At 39.8% G+C, this 13743-nt stretch overlaps 1 protein-coding gene across 10 annotated transcripts in view; it reads right to left on the reverse strand.

Moving 5' to 3' along the window:
- Positions 1-9014: 9014 nt before the first annotated feature.
- Positions 9015-13743, reverse strand: part of STK33 (serine/threonine kinase 33) — a 101768-nt gene continuing 97039 nt past the window's right edge. For 7 of the 10 annotated variants that reach the window (XM_065592160.1, XM_065592162.1, XM_065592168.1 and 4 more), the window contains 4 exons: positions 13314-13559; positions 12862-12903; positions 11688-11759; positions 9015-9853 (listed from right to left, as the gene is read on the reverse strand). In XM_065592160.1, coding sequence (XP_065448232.1) covers positions 9686-9853; positions 11688-11759; positions 12862-12903; positions 13314-13559 — 528 coding nt within the window. In that variant the 3' untranslated portion in view covers positions 9015-9685. The remainder of the gene's footprint in view (positions 9854-11687; positions 11760-12861; positions 12904-13313; positions 13560-13743) is intronic. The other 3 variants (XM_065592166.1, XM_065592167.1, XM_065592165.1) reach the window with 1 other exon arrangement.

Below are 13743 nucleotides of genomic sequence, written 5' to 3' on the forward strand. Positions count from 1 at the left end.
ATCAGAGAAGACAAAGTTAATGTATGTCTTGCACTTGAAGTGGTGGGTTTGGAGGGTTGTGAAGATTTAATGTAGTATTTCTTTGAGGTCCACAGGACAGATAAGTGCAAGGTCAAAAACTATGATCATTAACCTATAGTTAACCTATTAACTTTGTTATATATTTACTATGAACTAAACCAGTATAATTGTAACATGGAATTTTATTAAATGAATAACTTGCACAATAAAATTAATGGCCTTTCTCCACAGCTTGCAGCTCTATTTCCCAACTTTGTGTATCCTATTCCATGTCTAGTTAAGGAGAGTCAAACATATATAAATACAATGATCTACATTTTCTAAAGTGACGTGTGATTTTGGGAACCCAATTTGAGACACTTTAAAAGGCCCTGATTTTGAGAAAATACTGAGCAGACACTCTTGGAAAAATCAGGCCTCCTTAATACATCTCAAGTTGGATACCCAAAAATTGAGATAACCAAAATCACTAGTCACCTTTGAAAATTTAAGCTATTCCATTTATATGTGTTTGAGTTCTTAATTCAATTAAATATCCTTAGCTATTGCTTTTTTTTTCCATTTTCCAAAAATTGATTTTGTTTTTAATGGAGCTGAAATTAACATGGCTCTTTGTTTTTTATACTTGTTTGTTCATCAGCATTGTTGATTATTTCACACGGCCACAACTCAGGAGAGGAGGTTTGCGTGAGTCAATTAACGCTGCTGTAGAGCAGAGCCCAGGGGAGAAGCTCACATATGGCAAGATATGATGTGCAATTTGCTATTTTTTAATTTCTCAGTCAGCGAATGCTGGCCTGTTTAATATTTAGAAGCCAGAGGACATTCCTGATCACATTAGGATGTTTTTAAGGTAGGTCAAATTTGGAATTTCAGTAATTTGATATTATTTCAAGTTTATAAATGCCTTATGTGCCAAATATCTTAACTTCTTGAACATATACAGCAGTGAGATTTAAAAATCAAGACCTTTTTGCTATATAAAAATTTTCTTTCACTATTCATTTCCTTAGCCTGAATGTTACAGCAGAAAATCAGTAGATCTAAAAATAGTACATTAAAAGACTGCCAACGTTAGGTCCAAATTTTGCCCCCAGTGACATCTGTGGAACCCATGTGGAAGCATAGGAGGGTAGAATTTGGGCCAAAGTGTTTAATGTTTATTATCATGAAATGTTTATAACCTACGTTAGACATGAAAAAGTCCTGTTAGGTCATCGTGTTCAGTTCTTTTCTTCTGTTCAACTATGGTCTGCCCCATGTTAATTTTAAATATGGAAAATACCATAATCATATATTCACCAAATAATATAGATCAGTCAATTAATAGCAGTGTGCCCTATCACCCCCTTCTCCAAGCTACCGGAGAGGATACCTCAGCAATGTTTCCTTGCTGAGTTTTTTCACTGCAGTCATTTCAGGGGGCGGAGGAGGGACACACGCAAGAACAGACCACAAACCCAGCATGCATTCTAAGGGTCAGTTGGAGGCCTGGGCCATCTATGTGGAGGTCATGTGTCTCTACCCTTATTCTGTGTCCCTAGTGTCTTTCCCTCCCTGCCCCCACCAGCACTCTGCCAACTCATCTGCAACAGAACCTGAAAAAGGGTTCTTCTGTTGACCCACCCTGTAACACACAGCTGTTGGCAGGATGGAATATTCCCTTTTCATTGTTCTGTGTCTGCTCCATTAATGCGCATTCCTCTATAGCATTACCCTTCTATGCAGAAGCTTATTCAAGTCCTCCTGATTGCCACTGACCTTCTCCACACCAACAATCTTTCTAATAAATCAGCTATTCTTTCTCCCAGACCACTAAGAAGAGTCTTTCTTCTGATCAAATTTCTTCCAGTCACTGTTTGCCATGTGTCAGGGGAAAAACAACCCATTGATAAGTTAGATCATTGTGACTCACTAGCAACTGACAGGAAGGGGGAGCAATGGCCCCAGGAACTGGCAGTACAAAATGGATCCACTCATCTTTACATAACAGATTCAAATCTAGATTGGTAGCAGCTGAAACTCATGACCATCTAATGTCCTTGTGAAATGAGCTTGGTCTCTCAGTCTAACTCCAAAGTGTCCACATGACCACTGTTTGCTGGCAATCTCAGAAGAGGCGCCAACAACTGAATAGGACATGCAAACTCAAGTACCACATTACTGCTAGAGGTGGTCCCTACAGGTCAGGTTAGGGGCATAAATAGCAGAATGGTCTAGGGAAGCTTGGACTGTAATTGCCCGTGCTGTCGCCTATTGTAAATAAACCAAGGACATCAGGGATCAGAGCGGTCAATCAGGCACTTTTTGAGCACTAAAATTCACTAAAAGTAAACAGGGAAAGGGTAACTGACTGTTCTTTTTGTCTCTGACAAGTGCTTTAACTTCTCTTTATTAAAAGTTATGTGGAGACTTTTTTCCTCAGCAGTCATTTGCAATAGCTGGAACCTTGGTGCTGCTGATTTTTTACCACCTTCTCTCACTCACACAATCTCTCCTTTTCTTTGATCGTACAGAGCAATGCACAATCTTTTTCAAAACATTTCTTAGTTTTAATGCTGAGAACGTTGCAATAACTCCCTAGTGCATTCACTGGCGGATAGTGTTGTAATTTAGACTACCCTAGTACTATGGACTACCCTGTCCATATATCTTTTTGGATAATTAGCAAACCAGATACTTAAGGAAAAGGAGTCATTTTTATTGCAATCTTTTATTTTATTAACAGACTCCCAAAATGGATACAGTGATGCTTACAGTGCTTTTGTGCTTTTTGTGCAGATTATAACAGATGCATGATAAGCTATGCTATACTGTTATATTACATAGCATTAACATGAATGATAAATTCACTTCTAGCATACTTTTTAATTAAACTTCACTCCTATTATTAAATTCAAATTATACCAGCCAAGAATATTGGTTCAAAGTAATTTTACATCATACATGGGGCTTCCGAATAGACACTTGTTTTGATTGGGGTGGAAAGGCAAATTAATTCATTGTTCTGGTTCAGAAATCATACTTGGTGTAGATGAGTGAACAATGATGAAAGATGTGAGGTAGCCAGATCTTAGCATTCAATTAGTTATGAAAACTGTAACTTTCCAGCTCTCTCCTACATATGTAGAGGAGGAAACAGGCTAGACACTTACGGTACGTCTCCAATGCATACTCTTTTCAGCAGTGTGAGGAGTACATAGACTACATGCCCCCGCTCAGCACAGGTATAAATAGCAGTGTAGATGAGGGGAGGGTGGGGCAGGGAGTGCTTAGGTGAGTAAAGACACACCTGAACCTGCTGGGTATATACTCTACATAGCTATTTACTCAACCAAGCAGTGCATCCCCCATCTACACTATTTTTTAAGTGTAACTCCCATCCTGTTCCTTAATACAGATAACAATATTCCTAAAGCCAGATCATCCCAGAAGATGCATGCACATCTCCTAGCCAAGTCAACAGAAGTTGTGTGTTACTCTCCTGGGATGATCAGATTTCTGGCATCTAGATTACAGAATCATCCTTCCTGGGCTCTTTTGGTCAATTAATAGCATACTGCTACACAAGGGTGGAATAAGGCTAGCCAGTGCCTGTATTCATCAACATTTTGGGATCACCAGCAGTGTCCTCCTTCTAGTTCCCACCCTCCTTCCCCTTCAGGTCATTCAGATTTCCACCCCAGTCCTACTTCCTAGACAGACTTTCCTTCCAGCCACCCCTTACTACTTGAACTTCCTCTTAAGCAAGGCAGGGCAGATCCCCCTAACAAGCAGCTGACCAGCAGCATTCAGATTCCTATTCAATCTCAACCTACAGCTTGGCCCTAGACTTATTGCCTTGTCCACAGCATCTCTGACCATGATGTTCAGAATCCAAGGATCCCACTGTAATCTACCACTGGTACTCCATCAAACTGGCTGAAAGTGATAGTTTTCGCATTTAACCTTCAGAGAGAGACAGCGACAGAGAGAGAGAGAGATGGTAGGCCATTTTATAGTCTAAAAACTGTTGAATACAGATAGATGAGAAAGACAGGAAACAGATGGATCCTTGAACCTGTTCTGACATTTTTAATCCAATGGACATGAAGCAGGGAGGCAAAAATAATCAGACACTCATATAATATATAATGCCAGCATGTAGGTAAAAATGATGCCTAACACCTGTATTCTTTTTAAATAAGCCTGAACATTATCTCAGGTAACGTGTACCTGGAATCAGAGTTGGAGTTAAGTATGGACCAAATTTAAAATCCAGACAAGTGAGGAGTAGTCAACTGATCCTTTGCTAAACCGTCTGCATGTTATGAATTAGAGTAACCCATTGCAGGGGTTACCAAACAGAAAATTTTAAATGCACGCACACACGTGCGCGCGCACACAAACCCTGAGGCAGAAAGTAACATAGGGAAAGAGTACAAGAAAGTTCCACAAAAGGTGTCACTGGAGAAATGGCATTGGTTGTTTCACAAAGAGGAGGAAACAAACAATGTTGTATTTTTAATCTCCTCCAAAACCAATTAGCAAATGCTTCTCATTCCCTTAAATACTTACATACAAGATACTGTCCACGCAATCAGGAAAAAAAGCTATTTAACTGTTCTTGGTCTGTTTAAAAGGATAGTCAGTGTAAAGGCCTACTGTTAGAAAGTGAATAATAAGGGACTGTAGTAGAAAAGGAAAAGGATCCCTGCATACCATCCTCTGGATACATATTCACCAAAACACAGCAAGAGCTAACACTCTGATGGAAATAAAGGAAAATAAAACGTTACAGTGATTCTTAAATCTTGTCTGACCCAAAACTGAAATGATGACACTTTTCTTATAAAACATCACTCTACCAGTACATGCTGTCGTATCAACAGTATACACACCCGCCCAGATTTGGCTTTACAGTTCAAATCTGAAAAGGAAGATACTTTATGTCTTTTTATTCATGGGTTGTGAAATCTATTTACTGTATGAGACTTCCAATGTCACTTCCTCTCTCTCAGGTGAACCTTGTGGGGTAAAGAATGATGTTAAATGTTTTCAAATATATTTTGTTGCTGCTCACAAAAAGTGTAATATGCCTGAAAACAAGTATAGAATTTCACAACACAGCTTTTCAGAGGAGCAGATATACCAAGCACGCAGGTGTCCCAACATAAAAAAACAGTGAACTTTTGCTAATAAGTCAATGGGGCAAAATATGACAAGTGCTATAATGCAACCATTCTGTAAGGAAAATTCTTCTCTTTGGGTGTCCTGAAATCAACCGGTCATCTGCTTGGCTCCATCATGTGCCTCACCTATTTTAAAACATTTTACATGCAAACTTTATACACGTGAAGGGGTGGCAAAATATCAGCAGTCAGCCTCTTCTGAGAAAAATAAGATAAAAAAGCCTGACATTGCTCTGCACTTAATTAGGTCTAACACAGCGACAAGTAAGTTTCTGATTTATAGTAAACCTGATGTTCACAGAGCAAACTACGTGCTCAGTTCAAAGATGCTGATCATTTCATACAGAAAAAGGATTCTGCTTTGTAATTGTACATAATATTAATATTTGAAACATTCTTAAGGGTGATTGTACCTATTAAAATTGTATGTGTGGAATGAGAAATAAATGAACTGGTGTTGCATTTTTAAAGGATCAGGTTACTGTTGATTAAAGCCTTGTCTACATTAGTATTTCAAATTTCCCACTGGTGCAGTTCCATTGATGGTAGAAACAGTGGGAGCGCTAGTGTAGACAGGCTGCCAGCAGCCATCAACATTTAAACTACTATGTCATTTAGACCAGCTCTGCATAGAGTTAGACAAGACTGTGGTTAAAATGCTGATAGATAGCTGGCATCAACTCCCCCAGCTTTGCTACCACTAGCAGCAAATTGGAAGGAAAATGTCAGCAGAGATGCAGTGCAAAAGTTAGCAGTAGCAGGAAAGACTGAGGTGTAAGTCTGAGAGAGACACATAATATGTTGATATGAATGTTACCATTGACTCATCTTTCATCTTGATGACATAGTGACAGGCAGGTGGTAAGGGGAAAGAATAAAAAAGCACTAGGAATAGGGGTGTAAGGGAGAGAGACACATACCAGGATGGGGGAGCAGAGGGAGAGAGCACAGTACTGGAGGCTGGTTAAATGGATATAAGTAGGATGGAATGGGAAGCAACAGAGAGTCGAAGGACAGGGGAGAAACAGGCATAGTGGAAAAGGGGGGAAACAGAAGGAAAATGGGCAAAGTCCCTTGCAAGCTATTGAGCTCAGTGGAGCGGGTAAGCAGTGATGCAGAAAGAGCTGGGGAGAGGAAGACAGCAAGCACTCAAGATACAAAGGGGGAGGCTTGAGAAAGAAAAATAAATCTTTTAAAGAAGGAAAAATTCAACTGAGGGAAAACGTGGACACTGAAAAGGAATGAAGAAAAGACAGAAGCAAGGAACAAGATAAAAGAATGCTTGGAGCTACAGTAAGGGGTATTTGTAGTTTAAGAATAGGGTTGTCTGATCAAACTCTGGCACTTACTGATTTAATGGAGGCTTCTCCAGTCTTTGGGATCCTAACAAGGGTAGAGTCACAAGCCCTTTCCAATCCCCGCACACCAAATTGGGTGCTATATTTCACCCAGAAAATCTGACAGGTAAACTTGGAAATTTTATCGGGTGTGTTTATTGGGGCTGTTATCACCTAAGCTTGCCAGGGAGAAAGGGGAGGCCAAAACCCACAATAATCTTTCCAAGGCCTGTGAGATGAACCCTCCCCAAAGCCATACCGCAAACGTGATCATTTGTTAGCACACAGGTGAGAAGTGCTGCTCAAGGAGCTGCACCAGCGTTCCCCAGCCTGTAGGGTGTAGTGGGGTGGGGAACAGGTGCATCCCTGCAGCAAGTGCCGCTTCCTATGTGCCTGGAGGTACCAGTGACCTCCTCCACTAGCACTACTGCACGTGTGCCAGCTTCCTCTTTGTGGGATAAGAAGGAGTGCCAAAACAGGAGCAGCAGTAATGCAGCTTGTAAGCCCTGTTCCCACCTGCTCTGCGACCAGGGGGACAATATCATCTGTCTCCCCTTCCACTACTGCTAAGGAAGGCAAATACTACCTCCCACCTAAGGGAGGACAAGAAGAAGGGAAAGAACACTGGAGGACAGAGAAAGCAATAAATTAAAATAGGGTGACCAGATGTCCCAATTTTATAGGGACAGCCCTGATTTTGGGGGGCTTTTTCTTATATTAGCACTTATTACCCCCCACATCCGTCCCAATTTTTCCACACTTACTGTCTGGTCACCCTAATTTAAAAGAAAACCAGAACTGTACATACAGGATGGAAAAAGATCGAGAAACCACTAGGAAAAGGAGAGAGAATGGACTACGAACAGATGAGATATGGCAACTGCAACAAAGCACAGCATGCCAGGACAAGGCAGAGTTTGTGTAGAGGGGGCTCAGCACTGATCCACCAAACAGGCGTGTTCAAATCAAAAAGGCTGGGAATCACTAAGCTCCACAGAATTGGGTACCCATGTAATTTCTCAGGAGAGTGGGAAGTAAATAATTCTCCTGACTTTAAAGGTAAATGTTACTTATTGTACAGTGCCAGCACTGTAAAAATGATATACTCCTTTGATGTGGGGCAGTAAATTTTCAGGTTCCCATGGTTCAAAAGAGCAGCAGTGGCAGATTGTCAGCATGTCTGCTGGGCTTCTAAAAATTCTATATATGTTATAAAAGGGCTTATTTGAGCACAGAACACAGGCACCCTCGACACTGTATCAAGTCAGTGAAAGAACTTCATTTTGCAGCTATGCAACTACTGTGATCAGGTAGGACTGACCTGAGGTTGGCTAATGATGCAGCCACAGCTCTAACAGAGTGAGTTCCGACATGCCCTTCAAGTGACTGTCTCACTAAAGGAAAAGAATGAGCAATGCGAGTTAATAGCCCACAAGAGATAGGTCAGATTGTGGCCTAAAGAACTAACACGTTGGTGTCATGAGACTCAGAAATCCGGATGGACTTTGTAAGAGGCTTTGTCCGCTTCAAATAAAAACAGAGAGACTGTTAGATCCAGTATGTGGAACAGGGCTTTGCTGAGACAATCAAGACTGCATAGGAAAAATACTGGAAGGGCTGCCTGGTTAAAGTGATATTCTGGTAGAATTAAAATCAGATGAATATAGAAATTTATACTCTTATCAAATTTACTATAGTCTGGAGAATTTACATCCTTGAACTCATTCTATGTCGTAAGATAAAAACACCAACCAGAAGATTAACACTCCATATAAACATACTTAAACATGCAGGATCTATCTATAGGCTTCAGAGAGAATTTGAGTGGTTTTTCATTGTGTTGATATTGAATGATTCAACAGAGATTTTAATGGATTTATCATAAATTTTTTTTTAAATGTCCTGATTCCTGCACAATCTGTTTGAATTTTGTGGGATTGTTTACAACCCAAATAGCAACAGTTGATAATGTGTGACATCTAGGTTCTGACAAGAACAAAAAAAAACCTCAAGTATTTTTGTGGGGAACAAGAGAAAAAAAATCTATTTGGTCCCCCAATACACAGTGAATGTCCTGAGCATAAATAAATTAATGGAGATATCCCATCTCCTAGAACTGGAAGGGACCTTGAAAGGTCATTGAGTCCAGCCCCCTGCCTTCACTAGCAGGACCAAGTACTGATTTTGCCCCAGATCCCCAAGTGGCCCCCTCAAGGATTGAACTCACAAACCTGGGTTTAGCAGGCCAATGCTCAAACCACTGAGCTATCCCTCCCCAATAAGTGATTGAATAACTTGTAATATAAAGTTTGTATAGTTTGCTCCCCCAGTGGAGCAATGTGAAGGTCTACAGGTGAGACTTACCTTCAGAGAGAGGCACTGAATTTTGAACGATAGAATACAATCTTATTTTACACAAGCCTTAGCTTAACAGCACACTTCACTGTCCTTTTGAACATTAAGATAAATTACGATGTAAAGGCCATTATTCTAACATCTGCTTTTATTTAAGTATTTCATCAACACATCAGAAGTTTATCAGCAAGAACCACAGCAATTTCATCATACTTCAAAAATACATCTCCCATTTGTCAAGTTTAAAATAAGTTTTGTAAGCAATCTACAATGACTTAAAATAGCAGTAACAAATTTCATTGACCCAAGTATTTGTGCTGTAATGCCTAGAGCAACTTTATAAGCAATTTCCTAGAAAATTCTTATAGTGCAAAGGGCACGCTGTTATTCGGAACCCCCCCATTACAGATTCTGGCCTCTCATTTTTTCCCCATATATGTTTGTGACAAAACTAATGAATCTAAAGTAAAACACAGCAAGTGGATTCATATTAGTGAGCTACTCACATGCACAGTGCCTGCTAGTGTAGAACAAATAAGTTACATACCTATTTAGACAATTTGATAATCTGCAGTCTCACAACAATACTATCAGTGGATGTCCTCTTACAGGTTAGGAGTTCACACTGCTTTGGAATCTTCTTCAGTGTTAGAGGAAAGCCAGAGCTTTCTGCTGATTACAGGGCTCAGGAGAGCAAAAAGGTTAACAGTTCAGGATGTACTTGTCCATTTTTATGCAGTGTCCTCATTTTGGCACAAGTAAGTTGCCCCATTTGTATGTTGTTCAAAGTTGATGGAAACCCTATGATTTCTTTTTGGTTCTAAGTGTGGTAGCGGGTTTTGGTATGTTTTTATTTCCCGTTCCTTGGCTTGAAGACATAGAGGACTTTTCTGTCTCCCCCTTCTTTTCTTGACTGTCCTGATTTCGCCTTGAATTTGACACTGGAGATACTGACCTACCTGCAGAGGACTATAATTAAAAAAGAAGTTTAATATATATGTGTTTTTATGTTAACAAAATAATGGTAGACATCATAGTACAAAAAGCAGATGAGTTATGTAGTGGTACCATGCCAGTATTATTCTACATCAATGTAAGTTATAAAAAAGTAGTTAAAGACAGTAAAGGACATTATAAAGTGCAAGAGAAGCTGATCTATGAAAAATGCAATTCTTATCTTCTTCTGTGGTATTCTTGCACAGCTTTCATTCCACTAATCTAAAATCCCATGCTTTGGGGACAACACTACATTCTTAATACCTGTTTGGGACTACTTACATCCAACTGTAATTACCTGATATTAGTCTTCACTAGCCAGACTTCTGTACCAAGATTTATGATTTTAAGGAATATAATAATCACTATTATTGTTATTCAATTATCATAACAATCCAAATACATTTTAAAGCTCTTATCTTTATCCTTTATACATGTGTAATTAGGACTATTTTTTCTGTTCTGCGTCTTGATTAAAACTTGGCCAATGCATGAGCGTACCAATATTCTTTAGTTCTCCAAGTCTTATTCTCTAATTTCCAGGTTTCTCTCCTTACTAGAACTGATTTTTTAAAAAAACCTGCTAAACCGATAAAGCAGTCAACAGCCATCCCATAAATACTGGCACAAGAAAAGGTTCAGAAAAGGGCAACAAAAATGATTAAGGGTTTGGAGCGGGTCCCATATGAGGAGAGATTAAAGAGGCTAGGACTCTTCAGCTTGGAAAAGAGGAGACTAAGGGGGGATATGATAGAGGTATATAAAATCATGAGTGATGTGGAGAAAGTGGATAAGGAAAAGTTATTTACTTATTCCCATAATACAAGAACTAGGGGTCATCAAATGAAATTAATAGGCAGCAGGTTTAAAACAAATAAAAGGAAGTTCTTCTTCACACAGCGCACAGTCAACTTGTGGAACTCCTTACCTGAGAAGGTTGTGAAGGCTAGGACTATAACAGAGTTTAAAAGAGAACTGGATAAATTCATGGTGGTTAAGTCCATTAATGGCTATTAGCCAGGATGGGTAAGGGATGGTGTCCCTAGCCTCTGTCTGTCAGAAGGTGGAGATGGATGGCAGGAGAGAGATCACTTGATCATTGCCTGTTAGGTTCACTCCCTCTGGGGCACCTGGAATTGGCCACTGTCGGTAGACAGGATACTGGGCTAGATGGACCTTTGGTCTGACCCAGTATGGCCTTTCTTATGTTCTTAAATCTCAATCATTTTATTTTTACTTTCCGACAAAGTGCAGTTAACTATTGTAAGAGCACTTCTTGGGCCAGAGTCTCAGCTAGTACAAATCAGCTGATGACTGCAATGGAATGATGCCAATTTACACCAGCTGAGGAACTAGCCCTTAATGTTTATCTTTATATATTCTAATTTTTTCTTCTGCAAAAATCTCATCCTTCACTCACTTGTGCTGTATCCTTTTAAGTCAAAGAAACATTAACATAGATAACATAGGATTTACCACAAAATTTTAAAAACTAGGTGCTTCTTTAGGAATCCATACCTAGGAACCTACAACAAGTGGCATGATTTTCCAAGATGTTAGGCACACAAACTACCACTGATTTCAATGGGACGTGCTAGGTCTTCAAGCATTTTTGTTTCATAACAGAAATCAATTGTAAATCTTATTGCAAAACAATATTTTAAAAAGTGAATAAGAACTCACCTGTCTCTAGTTAAACACTATTTTTTCTCTTATTCTAAAAGTGTCTTAAAATGTCAGCAAAGAAAACATAAACTAAGTAAAACTGAAGATAATTGGAAAAAAGAGTTTCTGAGAGAACACTTACAGCAATGGATGGCTTGGGGGTTATACTCTTTTTTTTAAGTGTCCCATTTGAGTTATTTTTTTTCTTGTTGACCTGTGAAAGAAAAATCAAGTGGTTGGAGTAATAAACCAAGTATACTTAGGAGGTTAGAAAAGGGCCTACAATATGTCTACACTGTGATAAAAGACCTGGGCTGGAGCCTGAGCTCTGAGACTGGTGCCAGGCACTTTTTAATCGTAGCGTAGACATACTGGATAGCCTCAAACACAGCTCTTTTGAGAGGCAGATAGATTGATTAAATATTTAACTGGCAAAAGTTAGACCCATTTATGAAACTTTTTATATACATTTTTTACTTGCAAGTTTACTATCAGTAAACGTCGTACACAGCTCAGCTCTTCCGTGTGTGTTAAGCACACCTTTCCCTTATGGCAAAATCCAGCTCCTTCCTCCAGTGGGGACCCCAGATCAAGTTGTTTTGGGAATAGTTCCACTGTATGGACAAGAAGCGGTTAGCATTTGGGGAGCCCAGCTCTGCATAGCTTGTGTGTGTCTCTAGGCAGTTGGTTTGGAGGAACATGGTGATCTTGAGGAGCGTGTACTCCTCCAATCCACAAGGCATTGCCACCAACCCTCTTCCCCCACTGCAGCAGGTGCGAAGTAGCAGCAGGAGCTACCACAGCATTGAGGCTACAGTTGCAGCTGAGGAGCAGCTCTGCAGTTTGAGTGAGGAGATAATTTCTTCTCCATATCCCTATGGAACTGCCTATGCAAAGTCCAGTTATTCAGGGGGGTGGAGGAGCTTCCAAATCAAACAAGAATATTCTGCTCTGATATAGTCACAGCACTGCAGCTCCATATCCAAGGCTGATTCTCTGCTAAGTGGAACCGTTTCCAGAGCGGGCACTATACTGTATAACAGTGAAGACTTCAACATGCTGCATAGGAACAGTCTGCATTTTGATCAATAAATCTAAGAGACAGAGAGGTCATAGCTAATGCAGAACCACCAGCATTTGCACTATGGCTTTTAGTCTCTTCAGGCCAGGGATTCAGCTGCATGCTATGAAAAGTCAATATTTTAAGCAACAAGTCATCTGAGAAGTCAAAGCAATGCTTATTATAAGCATTATACCTTGGGCTTCACTATGTTACTAGTGGTTTATACATGTGTTGCTTGCGAACTATTGTTTACCTTTTCCTTCACTTCCCCCAGGATGGTTTCTTGTGACTCCGACTTACAGAATGCAGAAGGAATGTGGAAGAAAAAAATGAAGTGTCCATCAGAGATTCTTCCTCATCTGCCCATATCATCAGTTTCTTAATATCCTATTCCTTTTCTGTTAAGTTTCTGCACACACACCAGCTTAAGGGAGTGAACAGGAGCAATAGATTCTTAAGGAATTGGTATTCTGGGTCAGTCTGGTTTTGTTTCTCTTCAGAGGGTAACTGTACAGTACACAGCTCATCCTGTATCCTTGTATTTATTCAGATTCTGTACCCTATGTATAAATCTTTCACTAGGTTCCAGCGATCCTCTATGGCACTAGGTCATGTTCACCATTCCTTACCTTACCGATGTATTGCCCCTTAATAATACTTAGCACTTATATAGTGTTTTATTTGTTCATAGTATTGCACACATACCTGTTTTGTTGGTGTACAGGGTTTGCTGCTCCCACTCTCTGTTTCAGTTTCTGCACCAACCTCTGAGTTGCCATTGCTGCTAACAGGACTTTCCTGCTCTTCAATCATGTTTTCCTGATTCAATGCAGTAGATGGACTATTCAGTTCTTCTTCCACATTGCAAACTTCACCAATGTCCAGGTTGTTATTCCATTCCTTCATCAGCTCTAGGACATTAAATGGTCTCTGGACAATATGTGTTTCACCCTATATGGTAACAATTGGGGGTTTTTTTTGACTTATTGACTCTAGAACACACAACATTAGAAAATTTAACACCAAAGTAATTTGCCTATTTGCTGTAAGAGTAAGAAGTAGAATACATGAATCCTTACTCCAAGTCCTCGATCTAATTGCTAGACACAATATGTCAATTAAGAGTTCTGACTAA

Source organism: Chrysemys picta, chromosome 4 (assembly GCF_011386835.1).
Source record: "Chrysemys picta bellii isolate R12L10 chromosome 4, ASM1138683v2, whole genome shotgun sequence".
NCBI lineage: Eukaryota > Metazoa > Chordata > Testudines > Emydidae > Chrysemys > Chrysemys picta.